Source organism: Fistularia commersonii, chromosome 12, assembly GCF_037954325.1.
Source record: "Fistularia commersonii isolate RoL2024-O1a breed Wild chromosome 12, RoL_Fcom_v1.0, whole genome shotgun sequence".
Lineage (NCBI taxonomy): Eukaryota > Metazoa > Chordata > Actinopteri > Syngnathiformes > Fistulariidae > Fistularia > Fistularia commersonii.
This window is the reverse complement of record NC_141295.1, coordinates 1,438,368-1,464,939: the sequence shown is the minus strand read 5'-3', so window position 1 is coordinate 1,464,939 and position 26,572 is coordinate 1,438,368. Positions and strand designations below refer to the sequence as shown.

The window sequence follows — 26,572 nt, the reverse complement described above, 5'->3', positions numbered from 1 at the left end:
ACATCAGGAAAGCGATTCCTCCACGCCGAGATTTTACAGCAATTGCTATCCAAAATGTTGCATCTCTACCACCTTTGTTTCTTTCCTCCTCAGGATTCATTGCTCTCCAGGTTGTCTTTTAGTCCAGTTGTCCCTCCATTTCTCTCCAGCTCCCACCATCTGTAATAGTTTTGTTTTCTTTCAACGCTTATTTTTCTTCTTTTCCAAGGCCGCATGGCAGTAAGCATCAGTCAGCATTTTCCTGATGTAAAGTGTTGAATCAATAGCAGTGAAAGGAGCAGTAGCTGGACTGATGACTGAAGAAAATTGGCTCACAATCCATATTGGCAACTGGTCCTTGGTACGAATAAAAAATATCAAAATTTAAATCCATTGAAGAAGAAACTTGGGCATAAATCAAACCATAGAGAACTGTTTACTGAACAACCCGTAATTTTTATGATTACTGGTGTAATACCCTGGGTTAGTTATTACAAAACATCAGAATTTACTTCCTCATGATTTGTGTGTAAAAATACAGCTTCACCTTTATGACATCATAACTTCCCCTTTTACAGTGTAATTACATCACAGGAACATCAAATTCACCATTCAATACCATACACTGTGTTGCTCTTGCTTGACTTTAAAACAGCCTTATACCCTCTTTTAAGTTTGCTTTCAAATTATCGTACATACATCTGTCCATTTAAACCACCAGCATGCTGGCCACTTTGCTTTCAATCAGTGATGCTGTAATATTGATATTACACCAAAAGCTGTCTAATAACAGACAAAACACATGATGTTTAAGACCAGAGTCCAATCTAATGCAGGTCTTTTCCCTTTATTGTTATGCTACTTTATTCGTTATCTACTCATTATTTGAGGAGAGGGTACTACATCACCATACTTCATTGTTGTATCAATCTTCCTTAAGTCCCCACACCAAACAATATTAATCTAATGCCTAAGGTTACTCTATACCCTGTCTTTCTTTCTCTCCAAGTCTTTATCAGCCAATCCTTTAAATGGGGAGTTTGGGCATTTTGGATTTTAAAAACTTGATTATTAAAAGTTAGATCATTTAAAGCACCAAAACAAGTTAATCTGTGACTGGAATTTATCTGATAACCTAAACTGTTTTTATTAGAAAATAAAGTTCTCAGATTCAAAGGAGAATCTGTCACATGATAAGCTATATTAACCAGCTTAGCTCAGGGTGCATCCTTTACTTTCCTCATATAACCCTTTCTAAAGCAGCACTTTCCCCGTAACTTTAGGTATTAGATTTAATCTCAAATTAATTTACAACTTTTGCCACTTTCACTCATGGCTGTTTTACTTTCCAGTCCTACCCTTTTGACTGCATTACAATAAGGACTTCATTCCTCTAGTTAAATCTACCCTCACTTTGCTTCTTGTGTTAGAACTTCATATGGTCTGTGGTCAACATTTGGGTTCTCCCATCTCACCACATTTCCCCTTCTCACGCTCTACACCACAGGTGCATATCTTTAGCTTTCATGTGCATACTCAGTGGCTTATGGGTAACATCTTGGTATTTATTGCAACATAAACTGACTCCTTTATAACCCAACACAATGGCGAACCATTAGAATTCATTGTCCCCTGGATACTATGCCTCAGTGTCACATTGTAGAAACAGGTTTCCATTTTATCATGAGCTTCAGCAAAAACAATTTAGGTCAACCACTGCTCCAAATCTCAATCCTACATGCTTCTGAAACACCTACCTGCCCTCCCACATCATCCTCCTCAATGAACTCCAAGATCTTGTTGTCCATTCCCTTTCCTGGCATCCATCTGTCTATGATGAGAAGGGTAAAAATGTCTTTTTTTACCAGACCTACACTGGGTGTCAGTTGACATTCCTACGCTATGTTCACTGCCTTGCGGCCATGGTGTACACAGGTCCCAAAAGATGAGAGTATCAGAGTGATGACTGAGAAAAATAAGTAAGTAAACAAATAAATAAATCCTCAGTAAAAATGTACGAGCATTCCACTTTATTCGGTACATCTCTCATGCATTATCTTCAGTTACCATTCTTAACAATGTACCTAGAATTTTTGTGTGACTTGAATTAGTAGGATTGTTAAAGGCTGTTAACAAAGCATATATACAAAGATGAACAAAATACATCTTAATTATTTCATTGCTATTAACACAATTTACATGTCAAATCATTTACTCTGTAAAAACTATTACTATTCAAGAAATGAAAGAAACTTATCATGATTAGCCAGCATTTCAATCATCCCATTTCTTACAGCTGAAATTAACTGATACAAAAAATGTTTAAATATTGAAAATGTTGTAAGCCCAATGAGATGATGTTTTCAATTAATTACTTTGAAAGGACAATTTCTTCACATCCTCCTCCCGATCATCTCCATGCTCATGGGCACGTAAGGCCATGGTGACTTTCTCAGGCACATAATAATCTAACAAATCACCATTGAAGTTTATCAGTCATAGTACTTTATAAAAAATATATTGTATCATGTCTTTTACATTCCTTAACTCTTCCACTCTACAAACCAGAAAGTTTAATCGAATAAACTAAACAGAGTAACAACACAAATCACCAATCTCTGAAAAAACATGTCCGGTTGATTAAATTCTAACACATGCTTCTAAAAGGTTTTCATGAAATTATAACAAAAATTATGAAGCTTTAATCTAGACAAGATTGTGGTTTGCACAAGTAAGTCATATTTGTGTTGTCAAGAGTAAATCAGTAGAACTTAGCAGTATGAATTAAACTGACCAGTTTGAAAAACAAAACAATTGTAAGATGGGATGAGATCCCTTTATCAGACTAAGATATCAGGGATATATTTGACGTTTCCTTTGCAATTTACTCTCTTGTGGAAACATCTGTCACATTCAATGCAATGCATGAACAACCTTTGTCGTTCGCTGAAGAAAAAGTCTGGTCTTATCCTTAAAGTGAGGGCCACTGAACGGTTCATTATTGTTTGGTAGATTTTTGACAACCTTCAGGTGAGCTCATTCTGTAGAGCACTGAAAAGCAGTTTGTTTACACGCGTCACTAAAAATGGTGAGTCCAGTAAAACAATTTCTAGGGATAACATAACAGATAATAACTTGTCCTGTAATACCCTCTTTCTCAAAAATCAAAAACCTCAAAACATTAATTGCTTTAGTCATTCTTTCAGACAGAACCTGAAGCTGAAAACCTGACTGCAAAAACTTTATTCAAGCAATAACTTGCATATATTTTATAGACGTACCTGCATCTCTCTTATCAACAGGATAGATACCCTTTGTTTCGGGGTGTCTATGCCAAAGGGATAGATACCCAGAAACAGATAGCTTTGAATGAGTTCCGTTCCAAAACAAAATAGGTATTAATTACTTAGAAAAGGGTCAAATTTGAAAGAGAATAAAAGCTGATTCAATGATACTGACTGAGGTATCCAGGCATAACTTGGAGACCATTGTGGCTTTGCATTGCAGATCAATAATAGTCTTTACACTTGTTGAAACCAATTTGAAAAATAGTACATTATGAACATTAACAAAGTAATATTTTAGAATTGTATTATTTAAAATTGCTATGATTTAATTCGACGACAGCACAATTGAAGGAAAAGTGCATGCACAAATCCCTCCTACTGGCAGAATTGACTTTGGTCTGTAGGTGTATTGTTGTACAACTGCACAACAACTAAAAAAAGTGTTACAGTATATTATGGTTAAATATCCATTTATCTTCGTTTGATGAGTCTTTATTTCCACTTCTGTAATTTGTTTTGTAACCTGTCTGATAGAAATTACGGGTAAGCTGCTATTGCATTAGCCACAATCCATTGATGCCACTGGCATATATCGATTAAGGTAATAGGACGCCCCCTCCAAAATCACTGTTGTTTCCGACAACACAATTTTAGGAAAACTGTGTCATTTGTCATTTGTGTTTCCTAAATGCTTCAAGAATTTTCTTCTCTTTTTGTCTTGTTTTCGGGTTGCATTCACTATTCATTAAAGTAACGTTTGAAGGTCAATTAATGTTGTTGACCCAATCTGAGCTGCTTTTCAGTTATCTACTTAATGCCCTCTGTTATATTAGAGAGGGGACTTGACATTACAGAATAAAACATCCTTTAGAGGCTGATACCATGAAGACAGAATCAAAATAGAAGCTTAATTTCTTCAGCTGAAAACGGTCGGTAAAAAGCACCACACAACGTTTTCGAATTTGTGCCTTTTATGTCGTAGTGGTCGATCAACACCAGGATTAACGATTCACAGGTCAGCTCACAGTTTGGACCGCAGGGGCTTCAGATACTTGTGGAAGGACTCATGGACCTAAGAGGGGGGAAAAAACATAAAATCAATCATTAACTACTGTAATGTCCAATTGCAGGGTAAAAATAGAAGTCTCCTAACAATCCTATTTCCTGCTCATTTCAACAGTGGAAGGTAGGGTTGACAAAGTGTGTTTTTACTCACGATTCAAGATTTTTTTCATCACATATATTGTAAGAATATGGTGATTCTGACAATGCAATGACATTCTAATTTTGCACACTCCCTTTTATACCAGACAGATAGGAATAGGAACAATAAGTGATAATAACACAAGACCATGTGACAACAGTATGGTAGACACCTTACAGAGGTGTACCAAAAAGAAAAAGTACAGGCAGTAAGTAAATTATAGCAGTTATAATTTAAGTAAGTATAAATACCAACTAAGAAAGGAAATACTAACTATTATAAATTAAGGAGGGGGAGTAAAATGGCTCTTGTGTTCTGTTAGCAGGCACTAGGGGTTAGTAGTGTGTGTGTGTGTGTGTGTGTGTGGGGGGGGGGGGTGTTCAGGGGTCTGACAGCCAGTGGCAAATAACTTTTTGGGGTTTTCAGAATCCTGTCCGGATGGCGGAAGTGTGAATAGGGTGTGAAATGTTCTTTGTGGTGTGGTGGGCCCTCCTCATGACCTTTGATATAGAATTGTCTTAAAGTGACAGGAAGGCCAGTGACTTTCTGGGTTGCTTTGATCACCCTCTGGAGAGCCATCCTGTTTTGAACCAGTAAATTCCATGCCACACAGTGATGGAAGAGGTGATGATACGCTCCTCTGTGCTTCTGTAAAAGTTGCTTAAAAAGTACAGCCTCTGCTTTGACTTTCTCAGGAGCTGCTTGGCGTTGTAAGACCAGGTGAGACCCGTGCCAATATGTGTGCAAAGGAACTTCACCCTCTCCACTTGTGTCTCCCCAATGTAAATTGGGGTGCGCAGCTCCTTCTTCTACTCACTAACAATAATCATCTCCTTGGTGTTCTCTGTATTTAAGGTGAGGTTATTATCCTGACACAGGGCCACGAGTTCTGCCACCTTTGTGACCATTATACCGGTCACCACAGGTGATCAGTGCAATGACTGTGGTGTTGTACACAAATTTTATACTTTTATGATGTTGGTGGTGGTATGGGATGCCACGCAGTCATTGGTTAAGAGGGTGTAAAGCAAGGGGCTCAGCACACAACCCTCGGAGGTCCCCATGCTTACAGTTCTGGTGCCAACTCTGTCTGACTGGTGTCTGTTAGAAAGTTCAGCACCCAGTTCCAGAGGTAAAGTGTCAGACCAAGGACGAGAAGCTTCTAAGCAAGTCTATGTGTGGTGACTGTGTTGAAAGCCGAGCTGTAGTCAATAAACAGCATTCTGACATAGGTGTCTTTGCCCTCTTAGTGTGTGAGGGCTATGTTGACAATGTCCTCACTGGACTGGTTCCTCCTATATGCATATTGTAGTTGAAGTTGATCCAGGGTGTCTGGGATGGGTCTTTTAATGTATGTTCTTCATTGCAGTTGAGGTGAATACAACCGGGTAATAGTTATTGTGGAAAGTGACTGATCTTCTTGGGTAGGGGCCCAAAACCAGGTGGGAACAGGGGTCTGAGTGAGGGACAAGTTGAAAATGTCCGTCAGCTTTGATTAGCAGACCCTAGGTATCTGACCGGAGATGTTGTCTGGGCCAGCTGCCTTTTGCAGGTTTATCCTCTTCAGAGACAAGCGCAACTACGCTGATGACATGGAGACTGAACTTGTTCAGCTCACCTGGTAGTGAGCTTGAGCTGTTTGTGGCCCTATTGTGACGCTTCACTGTGATATGCTGCAGGCTGTGCCACATTCGCTAGGAATCTGCAGCAGCAAAATGTCCCTCCAGTCTGTACAGACTTATGGCTCATGAGATGGACCTGCACAAGTCATATCTGGCCTTTTTGTATTCCTCTGAGGAAAATGCAGAGGAGTTGGCATGCAGCATGGCCTGCACATTTGAGTTGACGTCTGGTTTATTTATTTATTTGTTAGGATGATGCTCTCCGAGCATTCAATTTGACTGTTCCCCTTTACACGGTTTATAGATCACAATAAGAGTTGCCTTACTCATGTAACAAAACTCGTGGAATTAAAGTTGTCTATGTCTCACAAGACTTATACTGACCTCTGTGGAGTTAAGTGGTGAGCGGCGGGCCCATTCAAACATGTGCTCATAGACATTCCCGTCATACCGTCCCAAGACAGACTTCAGCTTCTTGTCATTGAAATCGAAGGCATCTACCAGCACTACGGCATTGGGCCTCAGCTGAGACAACAGGTCCTTGATACTAACAGAAATCTGTTGCATCTGGGCCGCATTCAGTAGTCCAGCCTCAAATAAAAAGGAAATATAAAGATCAAGATGTGCTGTTAGACTACATTCAGCAACATAAGCAGTGAGGAAACAAGTTTCAGCCTAGTTTCAAAGCTGGCATAGAGGCTTATGTGAGCCTTAGCTGAAATCTCATTGAAAAAGTATTTGACAAAGAATTGCTATGTTTACTTTGTTTGAAATTCTGATTATAGTTGTTGGTATATTTTCATTAAAATGATTGTGATATTTGTGTTTCCAAAAGATATCACTCACATGACAATTACATCAATAAAGTTAGAAATGACACATTTGGGCTGAATCATTGCTATAGAACAAAAATGGCTCCTTTGGTTAGCATACAGCTCAAATAACATTCAGTCTAGCACTGCATTTCATGGTCAGTATCTCACCAGTAAATACCATTTTTACTACCAAAATGAGAGCAAAGAAATAATTGACACAAATTTCAAATCGAAATAAGAACTGACCAATACAAATAATTTCATACTCCATTGCTTCGGCCTAATTTGATTACGAGCACATGACACATCGTTCTCATGTCCCAAATTAACATGAGCTGATGCTGATTGTCTTACAAAAAGATTCAGTGTGTTGTTAATTTAAAACAAAATAGTACAAAACAGCTCCATGAGGGAAAAGAAAAATCCGACCTTCAACATATATAATTCTATTATTATAATCTTTACCTGTAGAAAATCTCCAGAATTCTTGGTGATACCATGAAGTGTGTAGAGCAGAGCCAGAGTTGACAGCACTGAGTGTATCGGTGTGTCAGTAATCTCTCCTAGCTTGTCAGTGAAGAGCTTCACCACAACGTAATGACAGTGGGCCTAAGAGTAGACAAACAGGTGGAACATGGATGTTGAATAAAATCAGTAAAATCAGGAGAACAAATTTATGAATGATTTAATATTTGTTGGCTCGGGTTAGATCTTTGGATTTGAACGCTAATCCAAGCAAAATCTAAACTGCAAGCTCTTGAAACTTTAGAATACATCTGTGGAAAATCTTTGTATACTAAATCCCACATTTCACATTACCCTATGATTCTGGCTTCATATAGAATGGTGACAGCAATTTCTATGTACTGTATAACGAGTAGCTGGCTGCAATGGATGATACTTATGAAAATGATAATTGTTAATTTGAACATTTATATTCGAAAAATTTAAGCTTCTTGGTGTGAGTGACATACTGTATATTCAGATCAAGACATTTGGGCCCTTTTCCAGTATCAGGTTACTGATACAGGGTTTGGACTCAATTATCATTAATCTGTTTACAAATTTGTTTCAGGGGTAAAGTTATGTTTTGAAAATGGACTAACACACTTGAGGAATTGAACTCACATCCGAGGCTCTAACCAGATCAATAGCGCTGCTGTTCCAGGCATCGTGATGACTCTTCCTGTTATGCAATTCCTGCTGGATACACTTAGCAGCCACCTCTACCAAACTACACACACAGACACATTAGAAGGACAAACAAAAGACATTTGCCCCCCCGGCCCCTGTTTGACATGAACACTTTATTTTTTTGCTTTTGGCTACTACACAGTTGTTGCTGCAAGTGTCCCCTCAATTTGAAAGGAACAAGCTGACAATTATCCCTAAGTCATATATTTAACATCCACCTGCTCTCACTCTGATGTCTGAGACCGAGATGCTACATGTGGACTAGCTTGGCCACTGTTTGTGCAGAGGACACAGCTGATGCCGGATGAAATGTGGCCATGTGAAATAGTATTTGTGAAAGGAGACGTGAAAGGAATAAGAATGGTCAACAGCACAGAATAGTGGATTAATGCAGATGGCCTCGGATGAAGGTTATTAATATTGGCCACTGCTAAAACAGTGGCCAATATCAATGTTAAACTGTTATCACTGTTAAAACATCTGCATTCATCATTCATCTGCATTGGGGACTTAAAAAAATACAAAAAAGCAGACAGATGGTCAGCCATTGCCCACTATCTTCCTTCTTTTGCATCAAGTCAAAATTATGATTTAAAATTTTTAGCAGATGGCCATATCTAATTTCCAAGTACTGAGAGGTAATTCTTAATCGTATTGTACCACAAACCAGCACCATTTTGTAGTCTCCAAGTCAAGGAAGGCCTGTAATAGCTGATAGTTAACCCTAAATACAAAGTCTTTGCAATAAAGCAATACGTACAATAAAAAGTATGAAGCATTATTTACCAAGCCTGCCAATACACGTCAACGAAGAAAAGCCGTCTGACACTTACATGGCAGCTCGTAGTTTGTACAACTCCACGAGGCTTGAAAGGTCATTAATGTCCACAACCGTTGGTCTTGCAGCAACAGGCTGAGGCTGGACCCTCCCATACGCTGCCTCATTCAGGTATGACACAATCCCGCTAAGCTGTCGGCCAGCTTTAGCCTGCCTGTAGCTCTTCACCAAGTATCTGTACAGTCAAAATAGCAGTGACCATTAACACACACATTTTTGAAGTATTTTATTTTCAACAGTATGAAATGAAGGTAATAATAATAAGCTCCTCGTTGCAGGGGACAATAACCCAAGGAAATATTGTAGTTTAGTATATTTGAATCCATCTTCAGTTTGTTTGTGCACTTGATGGACAAGAGATTGTGGCCTATTGGAGAATTATTTAATTGTCTTTTCTGTAGAAATTGTAAAACATAACCGGTTTCTAAACCTGTCTTGCTGAGCTTAGGGTGCTAGTTACATTAAACTAATACAGATTCCAGACTTATTATTTTTATTATGGGGTGAGTGTGGATCATCTTCATCTGTGATATTGTTGAGCCTCAAGAAAGTGTGGTTATGTCTGTAATTGTTTTTTGGTCCTACTTACAGTGGATTCAACCTTTTAGTCTCGACTTGTGTATATCAATGTGTACCAACAATGTGTAAAAGCAAAACAGAGCAATATAATCTTTCCAGCTGCACGTGATTGCAAAGATAAGCTGTTGGGAATTTGACAGCCAGTCAGTTTTGCCTTGATGAGGCCTTGCAGCTGTTGCATACACCTAAGTGTGGAGACGTACCTCGCAGTCTGCAACATCATGACTGTGTTCTCGCCCTCATAAGTGCAGGTAGGAGTGAACTCGACATAAATGTCTGGTAAGGCACTGCTGCGAGAGTAGCCATGGCCTCCACATGACATGCGGCACACCTCAATGGCAGAATTAGCCACCCAAGTGGTGAAGGCCTTCAAACCAGCGGACAGAGCGTGAAGCTATAAAGTGGAGGGCAAAGAGGGTTGAGTTAACGTCCTCCAGGCCAAATATAGGGTAAAAATTATAATCAACTGGTCACCTCAGTAAGATCCAGAGTTTCTAGTGTAAAAGAGAAAAGCTAGGTTTGTCAATGAAGCGAATTTTTAGTCAACGAAGACAATCCAGTGAAAAGAATAAGAGAGACAGTCCGTTGGGTGTTTGTCTTCTTCTAGGTGGGAGTTAAAGCCTCTATAATCCAAACCAGTGATAAAATTATTGATTGAATTAAGTTTTTAGCTCTCTGTTGTTACACGTAGATGGGACAGAGGTTGAATAAACATGCCAAATTCTAAGCGTAACCTTTAATCCAGTCATTCAAGAAAAATTATGAGACAATCATCACACCCAGTCAACAGCTTATTTCCAAACAGAATTTATGTAAAGAATCTTCACTCAGTACCTCAGGCATTTCACTGAAGTCCCCCTGGTTAATATCTCCTGTGATTCGGTGGTAGGTCTGGCTCATGTACTGCCCCACAAATGTGAAGGCGTAGGCCGTAGCAAGCAGCGGGAACAGTTTGTACTGTTGTGTCTGGTAGTCGAGGATCTGGGGCTCAGGCTCTCTGCCAAGGAAGAAAATATTTTGTAACTAAAAAGCACAATAATTTGAGAAAACACATACAAAAAAAAATGTAGGAAGAAAGACTGATATATATATACACGCATATATGTGTGTGTATTTATATATACATATGTATAAATATGTATATACATGCATATATACTGAAGATAGTGAACAGCTGGAGTAGGACAAAGCGGGGCTAGAGAATGGATGGATGGACTTTTGCTTGTTATTTATTTTTAATTGTTTTTCATCAGCCATGTTACAGGTACTGTTCGAAAAAAGCATTTCCGGTACATATTTGTGGATGTTATTGGTATGTAATTAAAAGTTGCAGCCCATATATGTACAGATATATTCATTCAGTAATTTTTAGCTGGTGCGGCTTATATTCAGGTGCAATCTATTGTCCGGAAATTAAAGTACACACACATGTATGTCTATATATATATATACATACATATATATATCTATATAAAATTCTCATCATACATTGATCACACACACACACGTATATATACATATACACAGGACGGACGGACGGACGGACGGACAGACGGACAGACGGACAGACGGACAGACGGACAGACGGACAGACAGACAGACAGACAGACAGACAGATGTGAGATGAGATTTGTAAGGACTGACCCTGGTCGGATTTCAGACTGGTGGCGAACGGCACTGTAGCGGATAGCAATGGTACAGGACTTGGCAAGGGCCCGAGCTGACTCGCCTACAATCATGGAGCGGATAAAAACCATGGTGCCATAGGTCAGCTTGGAACTAGGTGGCTTCACATAGCTCCCATCTGGCTCCACCTAGTGTCAAGAAACAAATAATTTTGTATGCAGAGCTGTTTAGCACATGGAAAGAGCAATATTCACTGACATTTAGTATCTTCTGGTTACAGACTGATTTCTTACAGATGCTTGTGTAACTGGAGTCTTTTAAGTCAATTGAAAATCTGAACTGTATTTTCAATCAAGGGAATAATATGGAGTCCTGTTCAATTCTGTTTAATAATGGACTGATAAATATATCTGTTGACTGTTATGATGAAAAAGCACACACAAAGTCTCGCGTGTAACAAGTATTATCAAAAAATCTCATCATAAGAACTGTGATGATTTGAGATCCATCTCAAAAATGTTTTTGAACTAATAGCCCTAAAGTTAAGAATCTAATCAAATGAGTGAAGGGACTTCCATTCATTTTGTGTCTAAGATTGTGTTATTTTCCAATGAAGCTTCAGCTGCCAAGATCAATCCTGACAACAATCAAATACCCTTCGAAATTTGAAATTGGGCAATTAAGTTGATTACAGTTATTTAAGGCACAAAACAAAAAAAAACAACAACTTAAGACTGTAGTAGGCTTCAGGGAAAATAGAGACTTTAAAGTATCAACTTTAAAACATAGTAAATCACCTTGGCATATTTCATGAGCATGTTCTCTCGTGGTATTCGAACATTGTCCATTTTCAGGAAGCCATTGTCAACTTCACTAAAGCCAAACTTTGGTCCAATATCCCCAACCACGATACCTTGAAGATGGCGTCCGAATAGAGTGGTAAGGGGAAAGAAGATAAAGACAGAGAGCCCGCCAGTTATGACAAGCGACATCAGTCAAAATAAGGACTGTACCAAAAAAGAGCACATCTAGAGACAGATTACAAACAGCTGCTACCTGTAAGGGGCTCATGCGTGCTCATGTCCCGGATAGGTACAATGAAAGCATGTAGACCATGGCAGTTTCCCTGAGTGTAAAGCTGGGCAAGGACTATGGCGTGGTTTGAGGTCTTCCCAACTACAAAGAAAAAAAAGTGAGAAGGTTAAAAGTGTTCTTTTTTTTTTTTGCAGGTAAATAAGGCTTTCTCAGGCTACAAAGAAAATGAAAGGAGGGCACGCTGAACAAAATATCAAAATAAATTATAATAGTGATCATTTTAACAATGCAAGGTATATTTCTAACTAAGGGGAACGGAGTGATAATTTGATCAGTATCCTGTCTAATATTAAAATCTTAATGGCCTTTGGGCAAGTCATATCAATTCAAATTCTCATTATCTGTGAATAAATATCTGTAAGCTACTCCCTTCCATGCCCTGCCTTGTGTCAGTTTCCACACACGCACGCCCAGCCAGACAGACAGAGAGACATACGGGGAAAAAAAACAACAAAAAACAAAAATACAAATATGGCATATTCCAAATGTAAACCAACTGTTTATGAAATGTTTACTTTTCCCTTTTATTCCATCTGAATAAAAGTGCATTGTGTATCTCAGCTTTGAAATATATCTTTACATACAGACTACATATGGTGATATTCGTGTTAGACTCAAGACACAAAGAAATCCAGAATCGTAATTTTAAGAGTGAAATTCCATTCTTTGTGAACTCAAGGTTGCAAAATAACTCTGATCAGTCTTAGTATTGTAAATGTACTTACGTCCTCCAGGCCACCATTTGATGGAACTGACTGTCGGACTGTTCAGGACAAATTCCTGAGTGTCTGGGTCATATGTAGCTGTTGTCTCTAGGCCTCTGAGGTGCGTACCTGGAAAAGGGCAGCATATCAAAGCCCAACAAACACATGTCAGTGTGCATAAGGAATGAACAGCGGAATAAAAATGAATTAAAATTCAGGGATGACTGCAAAACATCAAGTCCATCTGTTAGACATTTTCAGAATATAATTAAACTTTATCACTCAGTTATTTAAAAAAAACTTATATCTGAGGGGAAAAAAATCCCAGTAGTAAATACAGGTGATAATACGTTCAATTTGGTATATCTAATATTGAACAGGTACACCAGTTATTACACCTTTACAAATGCAGTATAACAGCAGACTAATTCTGATCTTTAGGGGAATTATAAAATTCAGCTGTCATTAAAAAATGTAGGAGGTATTCTTTTTTGAAATAACCATTTACAAAAACACCTGATGAAAATATAAGGAACGCCATCGCGTTTCATGTGTTCAATGGAAATAACAGTTTTTTTTCATTTGGTTTGTTTTGGAAGTTTTAACATAAATTTCTGTTGTTTTCCATTGGGTGTATTCTGAGCATAGGGGTTTTTAAATTCACTCTGAAGTCTGACCATGTTGTTGCTTATATTGTGTTTCAACCGCACCACCCCTCCTGTTGTTCTGGGATCTGCTTAGTAGGTTGAAAGCCCCTGAGTTAAAGTGTCTTATATAGACTATAATTTAATTAGATTTGATAGCAATCTGTACATTGAAATGTCCATAAATAATGAACATGTTGCTGTTTTATACTGTATTTGCTTGGTTTAAGTGTACCTGATACATGAAAAGGTGATCTTTTAAAAACGTATAGGAGCTAAGCTGAGAACTTGTAAATGTTTGACAGATCTAAAACGATAAAATAAGGATTTAAAGACATGTACTTCCTGCTGTGTGTCATAAACACGCCTTAATCTGAACATGGGTCTACATAAACAAATTCATTATGGCAGGTTTCCTTATCAGTTTCAATCTCAGCAGCCAATTCATATGAGCATGTGTTTATGAGCAAATCAGCAACATGCAAGCTGGAATCCAGGATTGCCTCATGTTGATTTGAATATTCCAATCATTTTAAAAGAAGCACCATGCATCTTAACCAACAATGAGTATGCAAGACCACTTTTGGATCACTATTTTAACAATTTGCAAGTGAAAACCAAAGAAATGAGGCTTTGATTGCATTTGCAATGTTAGTTACTTTGTTACATTGAAAATTCTCACATATCGATTAAGATATCACCGTGAAAGCAGGCAGCAGACAGATTATTATCAATGCAGAAGAGTTTGGGGTTAATTTATCAAATATTTTTCAGTATGCTGAATGGCACAAAGGGTTCTAAGTCAACTATTGCCATTTTAACTCTAGATGAGTTATGATGAGAGTAACTAAAAAATAAATATGTTCACTTTTAGACTTGAAACCAACGACTGCCAATAAACTTCACAGGGGAGAACTTAATAGGAATACATATACAATAGGGCATTCATATTTATGATGCTTCTCTATTCATGTCAGGTCTGTTTGGCTCTGTACTGTTTGTTTGAATTTGCCACCTGGTACTTTTTCAAGCACCACCTCACCAAGATTCCCAGCATGTCACATTGATCTATAATGATTGGTCAGAGAAAAACTTTACCAATATTGGTACAAGTTGAAACAGTGAAGTAATGATTTATTGATTTCAAAAACTCATACAAACATGTGGAATAACTGAAACTATATGTGCAATAACTCATACAAACGTGTGAAAAGCTGAAACTAATAACGCATACAAACATGTGCAATAACTGAAATTCTATTAGTAAAATCTCTCTAGAAAAGTGTACGTGTGCGCAAATGTACATGAATGCTTAGCTGTGGAGTAATTATGTGCTGTGTGATATAGACGGTCACTTGCTGCTGTTCTCTTGAGGTGGTGTTATGAGAGCAAGTACAGATACCAAAACAGCCAAGCAAAACAGTGTTGAGCTGAGATCAACACCCGAAATGCTCCCTCTTCTTGCTTTTAGAGGAATCAGACCTTGATGATCCTTAGAAACAACGCAGATCAGACTTTAAACTTTCAAGAAAGTATAAGCCAAGTTTTTTGTTTGCCGATATTGCACTTCATTTTTTTAATGGCACTGGCAAGAATATATGTGATCAAATAGTTCTAAGAATCAAAAGTTTCTTCTTCAAAGCACTGGCTCTCAAAAACATGAAATGGAATTTGGACTCCTCTCTGATATTTTACCGTGGCCCATCTCAGTTTGAGCATAGGTGCCGATGATCTCTAGATTCCAGGCAGGCATGAAGAAATGGTCCATTTGGTCTGGGGTGGCCTGGTTAAGCAGTGTGGGCAGGAACATTCCAAGATGCAGGTCCAAGGGGTCTGGCCTACCTGGGTGTACACAACTAGGCCACATACGACAGGTGCGAATAGAGAAGAAAACCAGGTGGCCATATAAAGAAAGAGGGAAAACGTATTGGACATTAGGAGTGATTGAAAACATGATGAGCAGGAAGTGGAAGACAGATGGATACGTTCAGTTGTAAGGATAGAAAGGACAAAGATGAATTACACCAGAGTGTGAGAATATTGTGCATTTTGAAACAACGGTTTTGATGAAAATTTCAGTTAAGATTTCATGTGTACTCAGGATGTGCATGCATTGTGTTCACAGTTTGTTTTTTGGCTATCTGGCAGATAATAGACTCAGGCCTGGCTTTTTCTTTAATTCAAGTAGCTCATTGGGCCTTCATTAATATTTCCATATCCATCGATTTAATTCAGATTCTACTTTTAATTAAACAATGAAAAAAGATGGTTGATGTCAGTGAATCATTTCCAAAGTCAGTGCAAACAGACTGTGGCAGAAAATTGAGAAAGATGGTCTCATTAGGTGATTACATAAAACATATTCTTGAACTCAAAGCTACCAAAATCAGAATAGAAGAAAATGTCTAATATCAAAGTCTGGGTCATAAATTCTCAACTTTTGATGTAGTCTTGAACCAGTGAAATTCAAACAACATTCACTATACTTACTCGCAAAGAAGCATCAAACAATAGCTGCTTGGCCCACTTTCTCCCTCAAAACATATTTCTCAGCGTCTCCGTTTACAAAGGGTTATTCATTCAGAAGCTACAACTCAGCCTCATTACAGGCTGCCAGATTTTTCTGCAGAGCACTGGGCACAGACTAGAATTATGTTTGACTCAGGTTAACTAGTAGATGAGACAAACAAACGAAAAATTCTGCCAACTAAGCACACATTTACAAAGTCAAAAAAAGAGCAAGTTGTCTTTTTGTGTAACATGCCCATTTGTATTAGAAAATGTAATTGAGATAATCAGAGGTCATGCTGAATGCAGACTTGAAGATGAGACTAATGATAAACTAAGACAGATAATCATCTAATTCCTCAAATCAACTCAGTCTGAACCTGCTGAGATTTGCATTCAGTGATAGAAAACAACTAACAAGCATATTGTACATTATTTTTAAAACAAGAAGCTGTTTTCCTGTTGATCTGTTGTATTTTTTCTTATCTATAAATATGAGAAGTAAGAATGGAGTATTCTGTGGGTGTCTATTATGATTTAAACATAATGATTTAAGCTGTCAGTGCCTTGCTGCACTGACAGCAAGGCAATTGTTAAAGAAATTGCTGGCAGAGAAAGTTAGCCTAGCAGTTGATAAGTTCACATGATATGCTCGCAAAATAGCTCGAGTCCTGTTTGTTGACCACTCTGCAAAGCAAAACACACTAAAGACTGATGTTAAAAGTATGCTGACAGAGTGCATGTGTTTGTATATAGTATGTAGGTATGTACCAAAGAAAATAACAGAGAAGAGAAGCAGACCCAGCGCTTTTTGTCATTGGAGTTACTGAATCATTAGTACATTAAGAGAGAGAGAGTTGTTAGAAGGAAAGCAGAACAAACTACTAGTGATGGGAATATTCTCTTGTTGAGGTGAGATACAGACAGCTAACTTCTTTTTAGGTTTCTAGAAATCTTAGGGGTCCACAAGGCACACCAATGTTCAAAGTGCAGTTACAGCTAGGACTATAATTAGTATGAATACTAGTACGAACTCCTGCTAGAGATGACTTGTGAATCATTAGCCAACATGCAAATTTGAAAGATTATTTCGATCTGTCAAACCTCTACAAGAAATAATTAATCCCACTGTCTGTGGTAGAAATGCCTCTTTCTATTTAAATGTGTTTGGTTTTTTAATAACACAAATAAGCTTAGAATACAACCTGCCATAATTTCTAATTTTAAAGATTAATATAGAGACCTAAAAATAACAAAAAAATAACCATAATGTCAGCACATCAACAGCTAAGTCTAGGACTGACCGTGACCCAACTCAGTTTGGGCATATGTGCCCAGGACCTGGAAGGATTCAGCCAAGGGTAACCATTTCTTGGACTGCTGGGAGTCACACTGGCTGTACAGGGTTGGGAGGAACATGACATAATGTAGCCCCAGGGCTTCATGATGGATGCCTAGAAATGTACTGGATGAGGGGAAAGTATAGGATAGACAACTGTGGATCAGACTTGGTGTTATTCAAGCGTTGTGAAACTAGCGTGAGTGATATCGCAATGTTATGGAAGCCCTTAAAGACCTCAATCGGCAAAGTCTAAGACTATTGGATTCATGTTTTGCTAAGGAGGTTCCATATTATCAGTGCTTATTTCTACATTATTTCAAGGACTTTTGGGGAAATCGATTGCTGGTGATACTTAATAAAAGAACAGGATGTAAAACAGTACAACTAATATTAATACGGTCAATATGATTTATGTGAAGGTTCTCAGTCATTCAGGTCATGGTCAATTGTAGCCAAATCTTAACGTGACACTAGACTTAGTTTCTCTCCTTGAAGATGTTTCACCTCACCCCAATAACTGAAGATATGTCTCAGATTTTGGTGAAATGTTTCAAGGTCCAAGTCCAATTGCCAAGGCAAGATTTGACAACGAATGATAAACTTTTTTTTTTCAAGCAGCTGTCAAAGTGTTGGCAAACGAAAACTGTAAAAGCTCTACTTGTGAGAAAAGACTGACAGAAAAATAGAAAATCAAGGTGGATGTAGGTTTATTTTGAAGGACAGCATCTCTACAGCCTAGAGAATTGTTTCAATGTACTTGGTGTTTGTAAAGTAGAGCAAACCCATATATTTTTGAGGCAAATAAGAGTAATTGCGAGCCTCAATGAAATAGAAGTTAATTTTCCATATGAGGGACAGACAGAAGTTACATACCAAGAGTTTGACCATAAAGCAAATTTTGCTGTGATTGGGACTTGGAGAGTCTCTACTTGACATTTCTACATAATGATAGCTGTCTGAAGTCTGTATGATCCTTTAAAAACGGAAACCCTTGGACATTGCACCGAGACAGAATCAAACTAATGAATGATCCATTCCACTTTGAAACCAGCTACAGTGAGCTGAAATGCCCTTTGTCCCGGTTCTTAACCTTCTGCTTAACTTCATCTGTTTAGTAACAGGTATGCATTTGCTCACTCTTATAAAAATGAATCCATACTGCTAGTCAAGTTGCTGTTTGTAAAATGATGGCTTAATATGAATTAGTGAATACAACTGCTTCATTCCTTTAATTTTGGACAAAAAATTAGCAAGTAGAAGTGAAATCATAACAAGAGATTTCACAGTTGTCTCTTCACTTCATCTCATACTTTTTAGACACCTTCTAATAAATTATGATCCTATTAAACAAACAACTTTTGAGTTAGACATTATCTAGAAGAAAGGCGCATTGCTCTTCCTCCCTTGAACAAACATATCATGTTGCAATATCATAATCAGTTTCCAGATCTGAATTAATGAGCCAGCAAAACAAATACTTTTAACATAAAGGTACTTGAACAAACAAGCCTAGTCTCATAACCATGTACAGGAAATGTGAGTGGCTTGACTCTAGGGAGACCTGTTAAATGTTAGTCTCCCATGTGGGTTGTGCTATACGTACCTCTTATAGCAGTAGATCTCCTCTGGGTCTGCAATGCCATACTCTCTTATTTTCAGGATCATTTGGGCACTCTTTCTAACAGCCTGGTCATAGCGCTCACTGCGGGAAAGAAAGTTGGGGTCCTCTTCCTGAAAGGCTGGGTCACTGAGGACAATTGATTCTACAGTAAAGAAGATTCAATATTAGAAGACAGTAAACGAGCAAAGCTTATATCATTTCAACAATGGTGCCCTTACCCAAGTCTGAACATACAGGATTTGTATGTTTGGGAGCTATTGGAAAGTGTTTGGGAAAATCGTAATAGGTATGTATAAAAAAATGAACCAAAAATGGGAATTTAAGACTTTAAATTAAGAATTTAAGACAAAAATGGGAATTTTGACTTCTCCACGGTGACATAAGAAAATCCTTCAGTAAGATTTCCTTATTCATTTGTTTTATTAGATTTTACCTCATTCACATTTGAACCCCTTATCACAGCAAAGGATAAGGATTGGAAAAAGAAAGAAAGAAAGCCCTTTAGTATGTTCATATTCAGTGATAAATACAGTACAACATCTGTGAAATTCGGACACCATATTTAACCCATTGCGGATGAATCATGAGCTGTACCGGGGGGCAGTTAGAAGTTGTGTGTCTTGCTGAACACTCCTGGAGGCTTGATGGAGTGCGGGATTGAAACAGGAATGTTTGGTTCCAAAACAACTGCACTAACCCTCTGAGCCAAGTCATCCAAATAATAAACTTGAACCATTGTGGTCTTTTACCACCTGACAAAACTGTATGTTTCATTGCAAGAAATTTCAAAAATTAAAATAAAATCAAAGGCAGGCACATCGGCTATTGATTTTTTTTTTAGTTTTGAAGTTCAGTTTCAAATCCCTACACTAATTCTTCATTTATTGACACGTTTCTACAAACACTTGGTCCTTTCAAAATGTCCACACTCCTTTGTTTGCATGTGGAGGAGAGCAAATGTACCTATGCAGCAAAAATCAGTTGTGTTTAGAGATGTCTTTGTAAACTTGCTCCAGGGCTGGGTCATGTCCCCATATTCAGATTAGAATTAGCTTCAGGGAAACACGAAAATGAAGATGTATGCATTAGTGAGGAGAGAACCGACACAAAAAAAGGTTGACCGCCCTACCAAACTTATGTTATGGTTGAATGCTTTACCACTAGAATACTTTTTGGGGGACAGTTGACCCTGTAGAAGCTGCATGCTAACACTAGCCTGTTAAAGCATCGTTTGGTTTTGCTTCGAACCACATTGATACCCTCAGCCAACATCGACTGTTTCAGCTATGTTTTGATATTGTCAATACACTAAACTGCAAGTACGTTTTAAGGTGAAGCTGTAAAAGACATGAAATGTTAAACCTTACCGATTTCTCGCCTTCTTGTGGTCTTTTCTGGGCCCCCGTCCAAAATGTTGGTAAGTTTGTCGACGTCGAAAGTAGCACTTTGCCGCTCTTTCAGAATGTCGGGATTCATTGTTTAGGTATCACGCCACAAACCAACGAGATGTTTTTTACACCTGAAGGGTGTTCAGCAAAGATTCTGGACAGGCAATCTGACGACTTGTCCAGTAACACAACCTCCGGTTGAGAGGCAGAGGACGGGTTACAAGTGGCTTTCTTCCATGGTGATTGGTTGTTGGTCCGCAATGAATCTTTGCCACTAACCGTTTGGCGAATGGCACGTAATAGTATAGAAGTCACATGACAAACCAGGAAGTAAACCTAGTCAACCAAACACCAGATGATTTCCAAGCATCCATGCTCAAATATCGAGTGAATTCATCGAGGAAATATTTTTTATCAATGCTTCCTGCGGCTGCAGCTTTTCGTTTTCCCTGGGAGATGAAGTCCGGTGAAGTGGAGCAGGGAGAATCAGTGAGAACCTTTGGCAGGTGGATTTCGTTTGTTCTCACCCCGTGAATACAATAAGAGTTGTGCTGAAAAATAAACCCAGTTAATGATATTTAAAAAGAGCTTCGCAATCAGTCCAAATTGGTTCTCTAAACTGAGTGATTTCAGCTCCATCTGTGTTTCATTCAGTAAAGTAAAAATGTTGTCGTACAGGGAAACATTTTTTTGTCACTGTGCATCTTCTTCTCCTCTCGGCTTTTCCCTTCAGGGTCGCCACAGCGAATTCTCTGCGACCTCTAGCTCTGCTTCCTGTCTTTTTGTCATTGTAACTGTTTGTAGTCCAAACAGCATCGCTGATCTCACCACTGTCTTGTACACCCTCCCTGTCATTCTGGCTGATTGTCTTCTACCTTATAGTATCCCTGACACTTTTTTCCACCCATCCCAACCTGCTTGAACCAGCCTCTTCACCTCTTCTCCACACTCTCCTCCAACTTCTTGATCTTCACTCGCTGTAGCCTCACCGTTCCACCCGAGTTTCTCTCATTTACACACATATACTCTGTCTTGCTGTGAATAACTTTCATTGCTCTCCTTTCCAGCGCATACCTCCACCTCTCTGGATTTTCCTCAACCTGTTCTCTGCTCTCACTGCAGATTACAATGTCATCTGCAAACATCATGGTCCATGGAGATTCCTGTCTAACCTCATCTGTCAGCCTGTCCTTCACTATTGCAAACAAGTCGGGGGTTCAGAGGTGATCCCTGATGGAGTCCCACCTCCACCTGGAACTTCTCTGTTATACTTACAACACACCGCAGCACTGTCTCACATTTAGCATAAATGTCCTGTACCAGTCTAACAAACTGTACTTCTCTGCTATTCCATATTTCCTCAAACAAAACCAGAGCTCCTCTCTTGGCACCCTGTCATATGCTTTTTCTAGGCCTACAAAAACACAGTGCAGCTCCCACTGGCCTTCTCAAAGCAAATAATGCATCCGTAGTACTCCTACGCATGAAGCCTTACTGCAGTTCCCAAATGCTGACTTCTGCTCTCAGTCTAGTTTCCACTACTCTTTCACATAACTTCATTGTATGGCTCATCAACTTTATCCCTCTATAGCAATTCTGCACATCCCCCTTATTCATTAAAATGGGCACCATCACATTTCGTCTCCATTCTTCAGGCATCTTCTCACTCTCTAAGATCCTGTTGAATAAACTAGTCAGAAAGTCTACTGCTGCCTCTCCTAGACACTTCCATATCATCAGGACCAACTGCCTTTCCACACTTCATGCTCTTCAATGCCCTCCTCACTTCACTTTTACTAATCTCTGCTAGTTTGTGGTCTACAATAGTCACCTCTTTTACCCTTGCCTCTCTTTCATTTTCCACATTCATGAGCTCTTCGAAGTACTCTTTTATCTTCCCATTACTCTTCTTGCATTTGTCAATACATTTCCCTCTATCCTGAATCACCTGGACCTGTTGTACATCCTTTCCATCGTTATTTCTCTGTTTCGCCACCCTTTATAGATCATTCTCTCTCTCTTTACTGTTCAACCGAGCATACAAGTCATTGTGCGCCCTTTGTTTTGCCTTCGCTACCTCTATCTTTACCGTAAGTTGTATCTCCCTGTACTCCTGTCTATTCTCTTCAGTCCTCTCAGTTTCCCACTTCTACTTTGGTAATCACTTTTTCTGTATATACTCCTGCACTTCCTCATTCCACCACCAATTCTCCTTATCCACTTTCCTTCCAGATGACACACCAAGTACTCTCCTACCTGTCTCCCTGATAACACTAGCTGTTGTTGTCCAATCATCTGGATCCTCTCTCTGACCACCCAGAGCCTTTCTCAACTCCTCTCTGAAAACCATACAACACTCCTCCCTTTTCACCTTCCACCACTTTGTCCTCTGCTCTGCCTTTGTCCTCTTGATCTTCCTTGTCACCAGAGTCATCCTGCAAACCAGCATGCTATCCTGTCTGGCTACACTCTCACCGACAACTACTTTGCAGTCACTGATCTCTTTCAGGTTACCTCGTCTATACAAGATGTAGTCTACCTGCGTGCTCCTACTTTCACTCTTATAAGTTAACCTATGTTCCTGTCTTTCCTGGAAAAAAGTGTTCACTACAGCCATTTCCATCCTTTTTGAAAAACCGTCTGTCCCTTTGCGTTTCTATCCTGTATACCAAATCTGCCCATCGCTTCTTCATCCCCTCTATTGCCTGCACCAACATGCCCATTGAAGTCTGCACCAATTACCTCATCTCCGGGGATATTCTGCATCGCTTCATCTAGCTCCTTACAGAACTTCTCCTTCTCCTCAAACTCACATCCCACCTGTGGGGAATAGCCACGAACAATATTGAAAATCACACCTTCAATTTCCAAGTACAGACTCATAAGTCTATCTGACATTCTTTTCACCTCCAGAACATTCCCGACAAACTCCTCCTTCAAGATAACTCCTACTCCATTTCTCTTCTTGTCAGTACCATGATAGTACAACTTAAAGCCTGCTCCTAAGCTTCTAGCCTTACTACCTTTCGAACTGGTGTCCTGGACACACAGTGTATCCACTTTCCTTCTCTGCATCATGTCGACCAACTCTCTACCTTTAGCTGTCATAGTCCCAATATTCAAAGTCCCTACTCTCAGTCCTAGACTCTTGCCTTTCCTCTTCTCTCTGCTTCCGAACAGGCCTTCCTCCTTTCCTTCTTTGACCTACAGTAGCCCAGTTTCCATTGGTTCCCTGTAGGTCATCGGTACAATTGGCGTTAGTTGTTAACCCAGGCCTCAACCAGATCCAGTGTGATCTGGTTATTATGGTTGATTAGCATGTTTGGTTTTGGCAAAAGTTTTACGCTGGATGCCCTTCCTAACGCATCATTCTTTTTTATCCAGGCTTGGTACCGGCTCAGGGACAATATTTTGTCACTGTGCATGTAACACTTAGTACTTTTTAATCCACTGAATCCTATAGCAACAACATAAGTTTCTACTCAGCGGCTCCCTTTCAAAAAGGCATGAGTGAATTCACATTTTGATAATAAAATAATTGGCTGTATTTTTATTGTTAGGGTTAGTAAATATTAAAAGCTGTAATGATTTTGAATAATAACTAAGTCATACTTTTATTTTGCTGATAAGGTTTTTTCATTTTTTTCAGTATACTCTAATAGTTAATCAGACATGATAATTGCCTTTGACTTGTTTGCATCTATGGTCGAGGCCAAGGGTCGGCAATCTTTACCCCTCAAAGAGCCATTTATGCAGGCAACAAAACATTTTGAACTCCGAAAAAAAGACGTTGGATTTAAGGTTACTTTTAAGCATTATACTCTGTCTATTTTAGTCCCTCTTGTATTTGTGAAAAAAAAAAAGCCAAACTTAAAATATGCACTGGCAGCAAAACCAAAAATGCTGTCCTCTCTCTATGGACTGTAATCCATTAAACGTACGTTTCATTTTTCTAGACTCACCCGCTATCAGCCAGAAGAGTCCAAGGCTACGCTCTCAACACAGCATGCTGCAGAAGAACACCATGTTGTTATCCACACCTTGTTTGTTGAGCCTTTCAATCCAATAGTTGGTGCCCAGTACATGGTCCTGGGTGAGATAGACAGTGCTGAGGGTAGGTAAGGACTTTCTGGTCTCTTACGACCTGAAAATCTTGAATAATTTAGTACAACTCTGAAACAGTAGTTTCGATTTGACTATTTCAAGAGATGTGAGCCTGCTTCTGTAGCTGAGGGTTGGACTGCCACAGTCCCCTACTTCGGCCACCACCCGACTCAAAATACATCTTACCCCCTTTTCTCCTCACCAAGAGGATTACACAAGATTAGTTTGAACTTTATTGTTTACAGTTGTTAAACTTAACAGTTTACCATTTAACCAGAAGTGCAAAAGACCAGCAGGTGCAGATATGATAAACAAATTAACAATATGTACACGGTATATTATCCCATATTAGTCTCTTTTATCCGTATGTCTTCCAGGCGTCGACGTGGTGGTCCGTGCACGTGTACTAAACTGTGTTGATGGTGTAAACATCGCCCTTCTACAAAAGGCCATCACTGAGCAGAGGAGCTTCTTCAGGGAGAGAGGGAACAAACCACCTGATGCTGTACAACCTACAGATGCAACCTGAACTTGGTCGTAGGGCCTTAGTTGACTAGTTGATTTTCAAACTGTATTGCTAATTATGGTTTTCAATATAGACTGTGCTATTTGAGGAGCTCGGTTAGGTTTAAAGCTGTTTGTACCCACTGAAACCAAAATGATATACTCATTCATGATATATCTAGCAGGCACTAAAACTTTCCTCTCCACCATTGACATTAAAGGTTTTTAGCAAATGAATCCTGGTAGTTATTTGTCTAGCAATTTAAAATCAACGGGTTGATCAGGATACCAAGTTGCTTCCTATTGGAAGCAGATTTTATACAATAAAAAACCTTTCGCATTTGATGTCACTTATATTGCCTTTTTTTCCGTTCTAGCCATCTTTGACACAATTTGCCGGTCTTTAAATGTCCATAAATTCCAGCAATCAGACTGTTTCCAGTGTTCTTTTATATTTCTTTGTCTTTTTGTGTTTTTTCAGCTCCATGTATGTATTATCTTAATGCCAACATAAAGGTTGTTTAGACTTTACAAATTCTTGTGTGCTAATAGTTAGACAACCTTTTCTGTCTTGTCACTTTGAATAGCCTAACAATGAATTAGAGCTTTTCTCAGTTGATTATACATTCAACCACATTTACGTATTTTAGTTTGCCTGTTAACAGCAATAATAAAATGAATAATTATCAGACGTGGATGCTGTGACTCGTGGGCGCTTTCATGACCTGACAAGTATTGAACCTCTGGATTAATTGAAGTTGAAAATAAGTACATCTCTAATTTGGATGTAAATAATGAACTCAGGAGACAAAGTTACAAATACAGTTGTATGAAAAATTTTGGGCACCCCTGATCATTTTAAAGATTTTCCTTTATTAATCATATAGCAGACAAACACAGTGATATTTGAGAAGTGAAATGAAGATTATAGGATTTACAGAGAGTGAGCAATAATTACTTAGACAAAAGTAGGCAGGTGCATAAATTTGGGCACCCTTGTTGTTTTATTGATTTGAATACCTTTAGCACTAATTATTGGAACGCAAAATTTGTTTTGTTCTCCTCTTTGCATCTTCTCCGAAGAGTGGCAACATGGGAGCCTCAAAACAACTGACAAATGACCTGAAAACAAAGATTGTTTGACATCATGGTTTAGGGGAAGGATATAGTGATGGGACGATGAAACCTCGAGGAGCTATTGACACTCTTAACAAATTTTCGGCACTGTATTGATACTGTTTTGGTCACCCAATAGTGACCCCTGCAGTAGTTATAAAATCATTGCAGGTAAAGAAATTCCTTGTTTGTGTAATTGCGAACAAGAAGGGGCTCAGAGCTGATCCCTGATGGAGTCCCACCTCGACCTTGAACTTCTCTGTTTCCCCTACAGCACACCGTACCAGTGTCTCACAGCTAGCATACATGTCCTGCACCAGTCTAACATACTTCGCTGCCACTCCAGACTTCCTAAATGGAGAAAGTTGACTCGCTGTGGCGACCCCTGACGGGAAAAGCCGA

At 38.9% G+C, this 26,572-nt stretch overlaps 2 protein-coding genes across 3 annotated transcripts; one reads left to right on the top strand and one right to left on the bottom strand.

The window, feature by feature from the left end:
* Positions 1–1,986: 1,986 nt before the first annotated feature.
* Positions 1,987–20,672, bottom strand: LOC147228076 (peroxisomal acyl-coenzyme A oxidase 1-like). 2 transcript variants are annotated; one of them, XM_086156277.1, is made up of 14 exons: positions 20,426–20,672; positions 19,041–19,200; positions 17,400–17,560; positions 12,965–13,072; positions 12,201–12,320; positions 11,942–12,057; positions 11,163–11,332; positions 10,353–10,515; positions 9,722–9,912; positions 8,935–9,114; positions 8,036–8,141; positions 7,373–7,516; positions 6,477–6,683; positions 1,987–4,338 (listed from the first exon to the last, which is right to left on the bottom strand). In XM_086156277.1, exons 1-14 carry the CDS (start codon positions 20,532–20,534, stop codon positions 4,288–4,290), a joined length of 1,986 nt encoding a protein of 661 aa, XP_086012403.1. In that variant the 5' UTR covers positions 20,535–20,672; the 3' UTR covers positions 1,987–4,287. The 2 variants fall into 2 exon arrangements, with proteins under 2 accessions (XP_086012403.1, XP_086012402.1); XM_086156276.1 differs by lacking the exon at positions 17,400–17,560 and adding an exon at positions 15,283–15,443.
* Positions 20,673–20,771: 99 nt separating this feature from the next.
* On the top strand, positions 20,772–25,846 carry LOC147228075 (CST complex subunit TEN1-like). Its single transcript, XM_086156288.1, has 3 exons — positions 20,772–20,952; positions 24,403–24,560; positions 24,928–25,846. Exons 1-3 carry the CDS (start codon positions 20,819–20,821, stop codon positions 25,077–25,079), a joined length of 444 nt encoding a protein of 147 aa, XP_086012414.1. The 5' UTR covers positions 20,772–20,818; the 3' UTR covers positions 25,080–25,846.
* Positions 25,847–26,572: the final 726 nt, after the last annotated feature.